Source organism: Pogoniulus pusillus, chromosome 1 (genome assembly GCF_015220805.1).
Source record: "Pogoniulus pusillus isolate bPogPus1 chromosome 1, bPogPus1.pri, whole genome shotgun sequence".
Taxonomy (NCBI): domain Eukaryota; kingdom Metazoa; phylum Chordata; class Aves; order Piciformes; family Lybiidae; genus Pogoniulus; species Pogoniulus pusillus.
The window spans coordinates 20,998,927-21,013,824 of record NC_087264.1 but is presented as its reverse complement, the minus strand read 5'-3'; the positions used below and the strand labels follow the sequence as shown (position 1 = coordinate 21,013,824).

Sequence of the window (14,898 nt, the reverse complement as noted above, 5' to 3'; positions counted from 1 at the left end):
CTAGGGGGAATGGAGCAAAGCTGGAGATGGGTAGATTCAGCCTTGCTGTGAGGAGGAAGTTGTTGAGCATGAGAGCAGTGAGAGCCTGGAATGGGTTGCCCAGGGAGGCAGTTGAGGCCCCATCCCTGAAGATGTTTAAGGCCAGGCTGGCTGAGGCTGTGGGCAGCCTGCTCTAGGGTAGGGTGTCCCTGCCTGTGGCAGGGGAGTTGGAACTGGCTGTTCCTTGTGGTCACCTCCAGCCCTGACTGATTCTGTGATTTTTAAGTGCAGCAAATTTGCATAGAGAATATTGTTAACTCTTTGAAGCTGTTTCAATGGAATATTTTTAAACCATTTTCACTCTCAATATTTTTTTCCTTGGAATTTCCTTACAGTAATAAATTTTGTGTTAAGTATTCTTTATTTTCTCTTCAGCACAAAGCGTGTGGATCATTCAAATACAAGACTGGCTTCACAGCTTGATCGAAATCCAGGTAGCTTTTCTGGTTTGATCTGTTTGGTTTGTGGATTCTTTGTTTGTTTTGGGTTTTCTGGTGAGGTTGATTTTGGTGTTTGGCTATGGCTTTTATTGGTGCATGGTTTCAGGTTGTCTGCAGTGAGTTTTTGTTGTTGGTTGGGGTTTATTTGACTTTTTTGTTGTTTGTTTTTACAGTCATGGTTTTTTTTTCAAATGTAAATGGCTTTTACTGGATCTCTGTAGTATCCATGATCAATTTCCTCTTTCATCTTCAGCTGTGCCAAATCTTTCTGTTGTTCTGTCTGTTACTTTCTCCTCCATCCTCTCACTCCTGCTTCTTTAGACTCTTCCATAGGCTCTCTTTACTTCTGTGCTTATCTGGTTTACTCATTTATAATTGTAATATGCATTAATCTGTTCTGCTTTTTGTTGTTAAATAATGTCTGGCTTTTTTTTCATTACTTGAAGATGGCTCAGTGCCATGGTGATGAGATGAATATAGCAGTCATTTTGGAGATACCTCTGTGTTCATTTGCTGTTGCACTTCATTATGTGGAGTAGGAGGAAGGGAGATGCATGAACAGTGGAACCGAAGGAACAATTTGAAAAATGGTGAAGTTACTAAAAAAGAAAGCAATTTTCAGACATACTAAATGCTACTTTGCATTCCTTTAGAGCAGCTCTTCCTTAAAAGGGAGGCTAGAGTGTGGAGAATGATCTTCAAACATTGCCACTGTTGGAGAAGTAGAGGATTCAATGTGAAGTGATAATTGACATTCAAGCTTCATATTTTTGTGCAGATTCAGATGATGACACAAATCCAATCTTGTTGCAGGTTCAGATGATAACAACCTGAATTCAATCTTCTATGAACATTTAACCCGTTCCCTTCAGCACAGCTTGTGTGGAGATTTGTTGTTGGGTCGGTGGGGAAACTATAGTACTGGGGACTGCTTCATCCTAGCCTCTGACTACCTCAATGCACTCGTACACCTTATAGAGATAGGAAATGGCTTGGTCACTTTCCAGCTGAGGGGGCTTGAATTTAGAGGTGAGTGTGTTACACTTCTTTTAATGTCTGTACTAAGCAGTGGAATTTTGCTTTAGGAACAATTCCATCTTGCCAAAGTAATTGCTTTGAAAGTGGGCCACAGGGCCTTTTTGTTCCCCGGTCAGAAGTGAGGAAAACTAGCTTGCTCTAGCACAGCTGATGCCAAGTTTCTCTTTCCATTTTAGTGCAACTTGGCTACCATAACTCAATTTTTAGAAACAACTAACTAAAATATCATAAGTTAGGCTGTCCAAATCTTTTTTCCGTTGGCAGATAGTTGAATTGTTATTACAGAAGTGTAATTGAATGTGAGTTGTAAGTACTTTAAAACACGAGTCAGCAGTCAAGGAATTGTATCAAGTGTTTGATTTCTTCTTTTCTCTATTTTCTCCTAAGGAACTTACTGCCAGCAACGAGAAGTAGAGGCCATCACTGAAGGTGTCGAGGAAGATGAAGGTTTTTGTTGCTGTGAACCAGGCCATCTTCCTCACATGCTTTCCTTTAATGCTGCCTTTGGGCAACGTTGGCTGGCTTGGGAAGTACTTGTGACCAAGTATGTTCTGGAGGGTTACAGCATCACTGACAACAGTGCAGCTTCCATGCTTCAGGTCTTCGATCTCCGGAAAATTCTCACAACTTACTATGTGAAGGTGTGATTCAAATTCATACAACCCTTGTGAGGAGGGAGGCTGGATTACATCTGGGAAATGTTTGGCTTGAACTTCTAATGTCTTTCATATCAGGGTCACAGAGGGTAATACAAATTAGATATATATGAACACCTTCATCAAAAAGAGGGCAGAGCTTGCTGTACCTGATGATTGCACGATACTCCAGTGTGTGAACATGACAATGAGCCTGTGGTCTAGAACAGAAAGACACTTCTGCTTTCTTGAAAACAATCCTTGCCCTGCAGTTGTCAGAGCACCCAAGACCTCAGATCCTTACAGATAACTAGTGTACTAATTGGCATCTCACACAAAAGCTGAAAATGTACAGGTTAAAATATTTCCAAGACAGTTACAAGTTGTGTTTCCTCCCACCCCCAAACACAAGGGTGTTAGACTGCGTTGTATTGTATTTATCATTTAAATTCTTTAGCTATGAAATAGCTTAGCTTCCATGTTAAATAGATTAAAAATTCCAAAGTATTTGTTTTTCTGCAAAATTAGATTCCTTTCCTATCCTTTTTACCTTTCCTTATTCCTTCAACGTGCTTCAGAATTCTTGACAGTCTTTGAGAAAAACCTGCCTGTACCCAAACATGTGCTGTGGTTTCTGTGCAAATGTGTTGCATCCGTGAGCAAAATAACTGCTGCTCTGTATCAGTTCAATTCATTACCTGGAAAATCATGCAAAATAGCTGAAACCATAATGATTGCTGACTTTTTATTGCACCACTGGCTCATGGTTTTAACTGCTGCTGTTTCAGGGAATCATCTATTATGTCACAACATCTCCCAAGCTGGAAGAATGGTTAGCTAATGAGACGATGCAGGAGGGACTGCGGTTATGCACAGACCGCAATTATGTTGATGTAGACCCAACCTTTAACCCCAATATTGATGAGGATTATGATCACCGTCTGGCAGGGATCTCAAGAGAGAGTTTCTGTTTGATTTATTTGAACTGGATAGAATACTGCTGCTCTCGAAGAGAAAAGGTGAGTCCAAACCTGTGAGGGAAGCTATGCGCTGTTTTAGGATGGTCACTTATTTTTCGCTGTCAGTTTGAGTTAGATTGGTTTAATACTGTTTTTTATAGTAAAGATTTGTAATCAGAGTGTTAATTTGTAGTTTACTGGGTTTGACCTTCTACTCTTGAGATGTGTATTCGAGTTGTCTAAAGCAGTGTATGTTAGGGGGAAGTTCTTCACAGAGAGAGTGATTTCCCATTGGAATGGGCTGCCCAGGGAGGTGGTGGAGGCACCGTCCCTGGGGATCTTCAGGAAAAGCCTGGATGAGTCAGTGCCATGGTCTAGTTGACTGGATAGGTCTGGGTGATAGGTTGGACTGGATGATCTTGGAGGTCTCTTCCAACCTGGTTGATTCTATGATTTAACCTATTCACTAATGAATTTTCTCTTACCAGCACAAGGTCAGTTGAATTGAATCTTGATCAGGCATTTATCTACATAGAGAAGTGCATGTTTATAGGAATTATGTTGGTGTTTACAACTCAACCCTAACTTTAACAAAATCCAAAGCAAGACATAAACCCTCAGAAGACAAATAGTGGTTGCCAGCTTACAAAACTGACTACTTCTTTCATTTTGGTTATCGTAGAATCAGTCAGGGTTGGAAGGGGTCACAAGGATCATCCAGTTCCAACCCCCTGCCCAGAGCAGCGACACCCTACCCTAGATCAGGCTGCCCACAGCCTCAGCCAGCCTGGCCTTAAACACCTCCAGGGATGGGGCCTCAACTGCCTTCCTGGGCAACCCATTCCAGGCTCTCACCACTCTAATGCTGAACAACTTTCTCCTCACAGCCAAGCTGAACCTACCCATCTCCAGCTTTGCTCCATTCCCCCTAGTCCTATCACTACCTGATATCCTAAAATGTCCTTCCCCAGCTTTTTTGTAGGCCCCCTTCAGATACTGGAAGGCCACAAGAAGGTCACCTGGGAGCCTCCTCTTCTCCAGACTGAACAGTCCAAACTCTTTCCGTCTGTCCTCATAGCAGAGCTGCTGCAGCCCTCTGATCATCCTTGTGGCCCTTCTCTGGACACTCTCCAGCACATCCACATCCTTCTTGTAGTAGTTGCAATCAGTTGCTGCTTAAACATGTACCCAAACTTCAAGTTGGCTCAGAACCTGAAAAGCAAAATTTAACTCAAGGAATGGAAGTTCGTAATGACTCAGTGATTGGCAAACCCAAATTCTTAGTTCTTAGGAGAATGAAAGAGGTAAACCCAGCTATTTCTCCTAATTAGAGGTGAAAACATAATTTAATATCTCCAAAATTGAAAGCATATGTAAGTCATAGAAACAACCTTGTAAGGTGTTTGGTTTTTTTTAACTGGAAAATAAGTGATGGTCATGCCAAATTTGAGTGTGTTCTGATGTAAGAATTATGCTGTACTGATCCTTTGGACTGATGGAATTATCAGCTTGTGAAAATCATCGTCCCATAGTTGAGTCTCTTCTCTGCACATCAGTATGTTTGTAGAGGAGTGCCTTGACTTTTACTGTCACACAAAAAAACCTCTATGTGATCTACTCAAGCACTTGTTTTCCTTTGAAATAAGGACATTCGTTTTGAGATTAAAGGGCTGAGAATATAACTGAAACTTGTGTTTAATGAAGGATCTAAGACTTTGGAGTTCAGTTTTACTTTGGAGGTAAAAGATTAATTCCTAGTAGCATATTTTAACGAGTATAAGGTATAAAGTGTTCTGTGGTCAAATAACAAACAGTAGCCAAAGGAAACAGTTTCTCTCCAAGTCACAATCTCATGAGATGTTTTGTGTAGGTATTGACAGTCAGGGTTCATCAGGTGAATGATTTTGTTACATGGAGCATTACATACTCTGTTTCTGCCTGTACTTCCAAAACTTCTAAAGAGGAATTCCCCTTGAAAATCTGAGCAAGAGTAATTGATACTGTCATTACAGATGTAGGCTTGAGGCTTGAGTTTGTGTGCTTTCATATGTGCTTGAACTTCTTTAGTCCTGGCAGAATGTTTTTTCTTAGCTCCATTCACCTGACTATTCTTTTTTTTTTCCTTTTGTTCTCACAAGCCACTGGATTCAAGTAAAGACTCACCCCTGGTAACGTTGTGTTACGGACTGTGTGTGCTGGGGCGGAGGGCATTGGGAACAGCTTCGCATCATATGTCTAGGTAATGAAATGTAGTTGTAAGCTTCCCTTGATGAAAATTCCTCTGATTTCCTAGGTCAGGTATTGGATGAGAACCTATTCGTAACAGAAATACATTTCATGTCAGCTTTCTTTAAACTGGACATCCACACAATATTACTTGTCTGTTTTGTAATTTTCAGTGAAATGTAAGCAAAGGACAGCAAATGAGGCAGAACTTGAAGTTGAGTATTTCATTTTATCAGGTTAATGGAGGGTAAGAATTGTGATGAGCTTAAGGACCAACTGGAACTGGTTAAGTTTTGAAAGTGAGCTCCAATTCCTGCCCCAAGTATGTGTTCTGTATAGAAAAGGGAAGAAGAGGAGAGACAGCTTCTTACAATGAAGAGCACAGATTCTCATGGAATTTAGATCTGAACGTTATGACAAGTTTCACAGTTTAGCTGGCTCCATGGCAGGCAGCTGTTTTGTATACAAATCTCCTTGTGATTGTTTCAGTGTTAACTGCCCCCCCCCCCCAACTTTGGAAATCACCCAGACTAGACTCAGCCAGCTTTTGCAGGTGAAGGAAGCTTTATATTTACAGCTTAGCACAATATACAAGCAGGTATTTACAATATATACAGTTATAGACAGAAATACTCAAGGTAAAAAGTAATACAGAAATGCAACAGCCCTCCCAGAAGCCTGAGTCCCCAGGAGGGGCTCCCAACTGCCCTTTCACCTTCTCTCACCCCTCTACCTTACCCTAGATGTTGCCTTGTGCCCCAGGGAAGAATGGAGGATCAGCCAGGGGGGTTAGGAAGCAAGTGGATTAATCGGAGACAGTAGGTGAGATTAGAGAGAAATACAGCTCAAAGCCCAGGCAGTGACCTAATGCCTTATCTGTATTTATGCTCTTGTTCTTGTACATCTCAGCAAGCCTGTGAGTGAAGTAGACATCACCATTGTTTCCCTTTCACAGCCTGTGATCTAATCCTTCTCACCAAAACATTCTAGCTACTTTCAAACTAGCACACTCCTCCAGCTCAACTTTTTGTACAGCAACTTTATTCTTGCAGAATGATAACCTCAACTTACAACTGTATTTTATGTTTGTTTTTCTCAAGTATGTTTTCAGAAATCAGAGCATGATGGTTGAAAAAGAAAGTAAAATGAAGCATAATGGGACATGAAATCTATTGGTCAGCTGGGTGCTCCCTGCAAAACCTCTTCTACTTCAAGTTCAGGGAAACTCTTGACTAATTCTTTTAAGTACCAGCCAGTTGTCCCCTAAAGGTCTTAAAGATACACAGTTGCAAGAGTGATCAGAGCATGTTTTGCTTTCCCCCATCTCTCTCCCCCCTACTCTTCAGTCAGCTTAGTAGAAGAAAGGAATGCCTTTAAGAGCAAGGAAGCTGTCGAGGTTTTTATTCTGTACTAAAGCATCCACATGTGAAGCTGTGTATCAACTGGTCAATTGTAGTGTTAAGTTCCTTGAAAAGTTTTCTCTTTAAAAATCTTCAAGGTGAAGTCAGGCATTCTTCAGCGTTCTGTTGACTTCAGTCTGTGTAAACAGTCTGTTGCACGCATGCTGTATTCCTTACCTGTTCAGTGCACATAGCCACATAGCCATCTAGTGTCTAAGCTTTGCTTACACATACATCCTTTCTCTTAATGTTTTCCCTATCTTAATCCTTAAGTTATCCTTGTAGAGAAGAATTGTGTGCCTGTGATCTTTGGGTGTTCCCTGCTCCCACCCCCCCCCGCCTCCTGTCAGAAAATCACCTAGACTAGACTCAGCCAATCTGGAAATGGAAGAATGAAGCTGGATTTACAGCTTGGCACAGTATACAAGCAGATACTTACAATATCTACAGCTATAGGACAGAAATATACAAGTTAAAAAGTAATACAGAAAGACAGCAGCCCTCCCAGAAACCAGAGTCCTCAGGAGGGGCTCTCAGCCACCCTTCCAGCTTCTTCCCACCCCTCTACCTTACCCCAGACTTTGCCTTACATTCAAGGTGAGTTTGGAGGATCGGCCAGGGGGGTTAGGAAGCAGGCAGATCAGCAAGTTAGAGAAGTGCATGCAGCCAAAGCCAGAGACAGAGCAACTGTGTTCTCTATGTTGTGTTCTTGTTCTTATACGTCATAGCAAGCCTGTGAGTCCAGCAGACATCACCACTGTTTCCTTTTCACAGCCTATAGTCTAATTCTTCTCACGAAAATCTCCCAGCTAGGCTCAAACTAGCACAGTGCCCTTCTGTACATCTCAATATTTTATGCTTCTGTGAGTGATGATACTTGTGGATATGTTTTTATTTCTGTTAATATTTGGACTGTTCTTTTTTCTTATTTGCACCTTTGTTTTTCATCCCCTCAACAGCAATCTGGAATCCTTTTTGTATGGCCTGCATGCCCTATTTAAGGGTGACTTCCGTATATCTTCAATCAGAGATGAGTGGATCTTTGCTGACATGGAATTGCTGAGGAAAGTAGTGGTTCCTGGAATACGGATGTCACTTAAGCTACATCAGGTGAGATGACCCAAGGTGATGTGTCCCATTGTTTTTATTTCTTTGTGCTGCTGCTTTTAAAACTACCTGGGAGAGAGCCTTTCAAGACTTTGAGGTGTGAAATGTTTGGTTTTTATCTGAAGTTGCAGTTGAAGTGTCAATCATATTTTACTAAACATGTCTTCTTACAAACAGGATCACTTCACTTCTCCAGATGAATACGATGATCCTTCTGTCCTTTACGAAGCCATAACAACCCATGAAGAGAATCTAGTTATAGCACATGAAGGAGACCCTGCTTGGCGCAGTGCAGTGCTTTCCAATTCTCCTTCCCTCCTTGCTCTGCGCCATGTGATGGATGATGGCACCAATGAGTATAAAATCATTATGCTGAATAAGCGGTATCTCAGCTTCAGGGTCATTAAGGTAAACTGTGCATCATCTCCAACGTGACAAGGTGTTGTGGTGCGTTTTAGTGACCGTATTAAATGACTTCTATTCAAGTCATTATTTCTTTGTCTATTATTGCTAGGATTGCTGCTTCTTAGAAAATGGAATGGCTTAATCAGAAAATCACTTCTTGACATAAAATACCTTATTTCTAATTCTACGTATAGATTTGCTTTTCTCACTGTTGTAACCTGTGTCCATGAGTCCACTTTTCTTTAGAGTATATTTAGATAACTTCATATTGGGGAATATGAATGCTTGCCTTCTGCAGTGCAGTATCACGTAGGCTTGTGAAGGCCTAGGAATAGCAAGGCAAACATTACAGACTTCTACAGTTTCCTTTTCTGACACAGCCTTTCTGCTTGGCTTTTGCAGGTGAATAAGGAATGTGTGCGAGGCCTGTGGGCAGGACAGCAGCAGGAGCTTGTCTTCCTCCGTAACCGTAATCCAGAAAGGGGAAGCATCCAAAATGCAAAACAAGCTCTGAGGAACATGATCAACTCCTCCTGTGACCAGCCAATTGGATACCCAATCTACGTCTCACCATTAACTACTTCCTATTCAGATAGTCACGAACAGCTGAAGGAAATTCTTGGGGGAGCTATCAGCTTAGGAAATATCAGAAACTTTATAGTTTCTACGTGGCACAGGTAAGCTGAGAAAAAATGAGTTCTTACTGGGATGTTTTCATGCTCTCTTAGTCTAATTTTGTACATGCCCATGGCAGCATCATTTAAGATATTCAGTCACACAGAAATAAACCTTGATTTCAGGCACATATCTACCATATGGAAGCTTCTTTAGTACAGGATTACTCTTCAAGGTATATACGTAATACACCACGAACGATGTAAATGAGGCCTCAGAATAAAACAGGGCAGACAGTCTACATGCAACAACTACAATTGCAGTCCTAATGTCAGATCTAACAATGAGAGACATTGCAACTTCTATACTGTTTGTTTTTTCAGTACCATCACTTTAGCTGTTTATCTGTACCATCTTTACAGAATCAAGACTGTGGTAGGCTTCCAGTCTGGCATGTATTTTGCTTGCTGTGGTGGTTTGGGTGTTCCCCACCCCCTCACACTTGGGAAATCACCCAGACTAGACTCAGCTGGCTCTGGAAATATGAATGACGCTTATATTTACAGCTAGCACAATATACAAGCAGATATTTACAGTATATACATTTATATACATAAATATACAAGGTAAAAGGTAATACAGAAAACACAACGCTCCTTCCAGAAACCTGAGTCCCCAGGAGGGGCTCCCAACTGCCCTTCCACCTTCTCCCACCCCTCTCAACCTTACCCCAGTCCCAAGGAAGAATGGAGGTTTGGCCAGGGGGTTAGGAAGCAAAGTGGATTAATCAGAGAGACTGCAGAGAGGCTAGAGAGAAAAAAATGCAGCTCAGAGCTCCCTGGCAGAAGTGCCTTATCTGTGTTTGGATTCTTGTTCTTATACATCTCAGTAGGCCTATGAATGAAGTAGACATGACCCTTGTTTCACAGCCTGTAATCTAGTTCTTCTCACCAAAACTTTTTAGCTAGCTTCAAACTAGCACACATGCAAGTGCTGATATTGATGTAATAACACAAGCTCTCACTGTTTATAATTTCATGAATGTTTCTAAACACCCTGTGTATTACAGCAAGTAACCACAGTGATAATAGAATCCTTTTTCCATGTGACCCCTCAGTAACCAAGTACAAACTCCTGCTGTGCAGTGTTCTATGGGCTATGAGAGCTTCTACACTTCTGTCTCCTTAAGACTGTGGCTCCAAAAGCAAACAGAAGCTGTGGGTGGCATTCAGAAATACACGTACCTTAACAGCTTCTTAATGATTTCAGGAGCTAGTCCCATAGTTGGAACCACTCTGTAGCTGTTCCAGTGGTCACATTTACACCTACACATCAACACAGAACATGTTGCTTCAACCCAGAATATGCCAGATGTAGTACAGTCTGTGTTGTTTGTCTTCTGTCACTGTCTACATGTCCAACATATGCATAGAATAATAGTTGGAAAAGTATGACAGAATAGCATCATCTGGATCCAAGCAGGGTATGCTTCAAGATCCTGGATCCCAAGGGCAAATAGGTTGGGAGCTCTCAGTGTCTCTGAATGTAACAGAAAGGAAAGAATGCGAAAGTAGAAGATGAAAAAAGGAAGAACATGCTGTGTGTTTTTATATCCATCTGAAACTTATTAATACAAACAGTGTGGTGAAAAGTCTGCATGGTTATATATAGTAGAAAAAATTGGCTGCCCTCCTGTTTGAATGTTCAGAATTTGCACAAGAACTTGTATTCAGACAATTGCAGTACATGCTTCAGAAAACTGAGTGTGTTACTGAAGCTAACAGGAAACGGAACTCATTAAAGAGAAAACCACTCCAAACCAAACAAACACCCAACAAACATTCTTATCCTGCTGATCTGAATGGACAAAGATTTTGTAGTATAAGACTGTACATTTTCTCTTCAGAATTGTATCACTTTATTGTGCCTCAGAGGTGACTTGAGTTTTTCAATGGCTTTTGTATGAGCATTTGTCTTACCAAAAATAGCTGCTGCTTGAATAGCTGTCATGAACGAAATGGCAATCTTTTAGGAAGCAGCTTTTATGTTTACAAAGCATATTCTGAGACAATAGTCAAGTTTTATCTGATTTATGAAATGGTGTGGATCATACCGGGTAAAGCTTGTTGTTGTGAGGCATTTCATAGTATCCTGGTGACTGGAGGCCTGATGTCATGTGCCAATTGCTTTATGCTTGCAGGCTAAGGAAAGGCTGTGGAGCTGGCTGCAATAGCGGTGGAAATATAGAAGATTCGGATGCTGGAGGTGGAGCTTCTTGCACAAGTAACAATGCAACTATCAATGAGTCTCAGAGCAGCATGTCACAAGGAGGAGGGAATGCAAATACAGGGCAGGCACCTGGAGCAGTACACCACCCTCCTGTTGCAGCTCATCCCACAGCTCTTCCTGCAGCTCATCCACCAGCTCATCCCTCCACTCTCGGTAATGTTGAAACTCAACAAAGCTTCAATCTTACACAATTCTGTAGCCAGAACTGGGCTTTTCCAGCTCTTTGGGTTGGGCCTAAGTTAAAAGGAAAAAAACAAATAAAAATGACTTAAGATAGTGTGAGCTGCTGGATCCATCTCAAACCACAGTGCTGCTCTATGCAACGCAAGGTTCTCAAACAGATTGGAGCAACAGGGGTGTAGTGGAGCTGGTAAAACAGATTCAATAACTTTTTATAAAACATCTCTATATATATTGGATCTTTTCACTACTGTCATGTTGTGTCCAAATGCTAAACTTGTCATTTTTAACAAATGTCTTTGTTTGCACTATGGAAACAGAGAGCCAATTCTGCTGTTTTGGCTGAATCCTATCCAAAAGTCTGTAGTGATCTATAGCTAGGGAGTGATAACTGGTAAAGCTGAAAAATAAAGCCTTCCAAACAGTGCCTTGGTTCACAAGGAATATCACTGTGTGTAATTGAATGAACTTTGGTTTTTACATGGTATAATTAGGTCTGTCAGCTGTGGAGAGATAACTACATGTATGTAGTATAGGAGTAGCTATGACACCAGTGCTCATAAACTGCAGCTCCTGGGTTTTGCTTTAAGGGTATTAAATTCTTCTGATCTTGTTTAAAAACAGCTTCTGCTCTAACGTTTTCTGACTTACTTGACTGGACATTCAAAGATTATGTTAAGAATACTTGGTGTTTGGAAATGTGGACATCTCTACCTGCTGTAACGCCTTGAGTGTTTAACAAATTGTTAATGCAGGAAAAGCAAGGCTGAAGCATTTTTCAAATACTTGTCTTACAGGGATTGTGAATTGAACGGAATAAGAAATTCCCAGATCAAAAAATGAAACTCATTCAAATGCTCTGCTATATGAAATACAACTGAGCTTCTGCAGTGCGACTATTTCAGATGTTGCTGCTCAAAAGTGTTTGTGTGCCAGCTGTCTAATGGGTGTGGGAGGCTTTACCGGACTCTCCTGATTCTGTATCTTTTACTTTTAGGCACCAGTCACAGCTCTCACTCTGTGCAGTCCAGCCTTGTCAGACATTCCCCTGCCCGTGCCTCAGTAGCTAGCCATTCATCCTATTGCTACGGCAGTCGTCATTCATCTCTCCGCACATCCACAACGGGCTTTGTGCCTTGTCGGCGCTCTTCCACCAGTCAGATATCCCTCCGTAACCTCCCATCATCCATCCAGTCCCGCCTGTCCATGGTGAACCAAATGGAACCTACTGGCCAGACTGGGGTCAGCGCGCAGCATGGACTGCCCTCTTCTAGCAGCTCCAGCCAAAGCATCCCAGCCTGTAAACAGCATGCCCTTGTGGGCTTCCTAGGGACAGAAGGAGGGAGTAATGCAACTGACTCTCAGTCAGGTGGCAATGCAAGCCCTGCAAATCAAATGCAAGCCAAAAAGGATGACGTTATTTACAGAATCCAGGTGAATAGTCCAGAAGAACAAGTTAACCTCTGCTTCCGTGTGCTTTTGTTAGTGTTACTTTGTATGTTGTTGAAATTGCTACTTTTAGGTGTGCACAGGGCCTGGAATGTCTCAGTATACAACTATTGTGCAGTTACATTTGGAGAACTCATCTGAGGAAGAGGTTTTCTGGACAAGCAGCCTTCCTGCATGCTTAGACATCCCTGTTTTACATTCCTCGTGTTTTTTGCTGTAGTGCAGCTTTGAGAATGTCAGCTGATCTTAGTTCTGCTTCACACTTAGTTTGCCTTTATTCATTCTAACACCTAAAGCTAAATGGTTCCATTTGCAGGGCAGAAAGCAGCCTGGCTTTATTGTTTTAAACCATGTAGTTTTTCCACAGAAGTAAGTGTGAGAAAAGGAAAAAAAAAACAAAACCACAAAACAGCAAAACCAACCAAAAAAACCCCAAACCAATCAAAATCCAACAACAAATAAAAACACCACCGACACCACCACCCCCCAAAGCATATGTATTTATTCATCTTCATATGTATTCATTCTTGGGTTATTGCTACAACTTTGGGTTTCCTGGGCAGCAGATATTACACCATGAAGTTAATCATAGCAGCCTTACTAATTTTGTGAGAATCAAGAAATTGGAATTCTTGCTCTTCTAGCTTTTATTAGCCCCACTTGTGTGTCTCTGGCAGTGTATTAGTGGGAAACAATGAGAAGAACATTTAGGATAGATCATGCCAGATGTGATTTCATGGCTATTACCACCTCATTTTAGAGCAGTCTTTAGTGAACTGCATCATAGGGGGTAAAACTAAATTTTTCAGATCTGTGCTTTGTAGCTTGTTTTCAAGGAAGTACTTAATTTCCACTGTGTAAGGAGGATACAGGCAAAGTTGATCTGTGCCCTTGGATGATGAATGCTATCTGTCCTTAAAGAGAAAGAAGTTTTCAGGAGTTTTCTCCTGCTGCCCCTGTGGAAGGGTCAGTTTACTTCAAAACGAGGAGAGTGGGTCTCAACTAACCATGATGGTACATAAGTAGTTCTTTAGCCTAACAGCAAATTCCCCAAGACCATATTTTCCTAAGATGCTTGGTAAGAAGCACTGAGCCAGTTTGAACAGCTCTCATCACTTAACTCTTCCCTGCTACTGGACCATGTGCTGCCAATGCTTATGTTGTGCCAGCAACTCAGACTCTGCCATGAGCCAGTGTAACAGAATGGAAAAGGGAACCAGAGTTGCCATTTCAGACAGCAGTGAACTGCTGCTACAGAATTTACCAATTTTGTGATGCTCAGGTGTTTTCCCGAGCTTGAGTTTCCAACATGAAAGTTGGTCAGAAATAAATTTGTGGGTTAAAGTCAGTTCTTTGGAAGTATGCAAAAGGTTACTGTTTCTTTCAATTTTGGCTGAACTAACAGTCAAAACTCAATTCCTACTTATAGTTAATGGATCCCAGTCAAGTACTGGAAGGGATCAACGTGTCAAAAAGGAAAGAGCTGCAGTGGCCAGATGAGGTGATACGGCTAAAAGCTGGAAGAAACAGCTGGAAAGACTGGAGTCCTCAGGAAGGCATGGAAGGCCATGTAAGTTTTGCTTAGAAGTCAACAAGCAGTTGTTACCAGCACAAAGCTAACTTTAAAAACAGGCACTTTCTTGATTCTGTGGCAGTCTGCCCAGATGTGAAGGCCAAACGTACATGAAGTAGTTACATCAGCATCTGCCCTTTGGTCACTGTTGCTGGAAGAGCAGATCTAAAATCCTAATCTGAAGTGAAGGGTCTGCAACCGTATAAAAGGAATGCAGGATGGTGATTCAAATGTCACCCACCTCTCCTTCCTTGCCTTCTTTCAGCTCTTCTCATGAGCTCTCAGGCATTGTGCTCATTCATCCAACCTTCATTTTCCTTTCCATAAACTGTTGATCTGTGTCAGTACAGATGGTCACTTTACAAGCAACAGTTGTTAGCAGTACTTGGGTTAGAGTTACTCCAATTGAAATAGAGCCAAATAAAGATTGTCTTGAGATTTCTTTTTATTTGTAATAGGTGTGTGGTAAGTGTTTGAGAAGGACAGTTCTTAAGAAGCTGTTTTAACATTTGCCATAGGAAGGGTAATTTGCTGCAACTAAAA

General features: G+C 41.5%; 1 protein-coding gene across 8 annotated transcripts in view; it reads left to right on the top strand.

The window, feature by feature from the left end:
• The window catches only part of PCNX1 (pecanex 1), a 95,639-nt gene that overhangs the window by 76,407 nt on the left and 4,334 nt on the right, over positions 1–14,898 (top strand). For all 8 annotated transcript variants that reach the window (XM_064143370.1, XM_064143362.1, XM_064143326.1 and 5 more), the window contains 11 exons: positions 415–473; positions 1,293–1,508; positions 1,905–2,158; positions 2,941–3,171; positions 5,250–5,350; positions 7,697–7,847; positions 8,022–8,252; positions 8,652–8,926; positions 11,065–11,306; positions 12,331–12,767; positions 14,212–14,352. In XM_064143370.1, the coding sequence (XP_063999440.1) occupies positions 415–473; positions 1,293–1,508; positions 1,905–2,158; positions 2,941–3,171; positions 5,250–5,350; positions 7,697–7,847; positions 8,022–8,252; positions 8,652–8,926; positions 11,065–11,306; positions 12,331–12,767; positions 14,212–14,352 (2,338 nt within the window). The remainder of the gene's footprint in view (positions 1–414; positions 474–1,292; positions 1,509–1,904; positions 2,159–2,940; positions 3,172–5,249; positions 5,351–7,696; positions 7,848–8,021; positions 8,253–8,651; positions 8,927–11,064; positions 11,307–12,330; positions 12,768–14,211; positions 14,353–14,898) is intronic.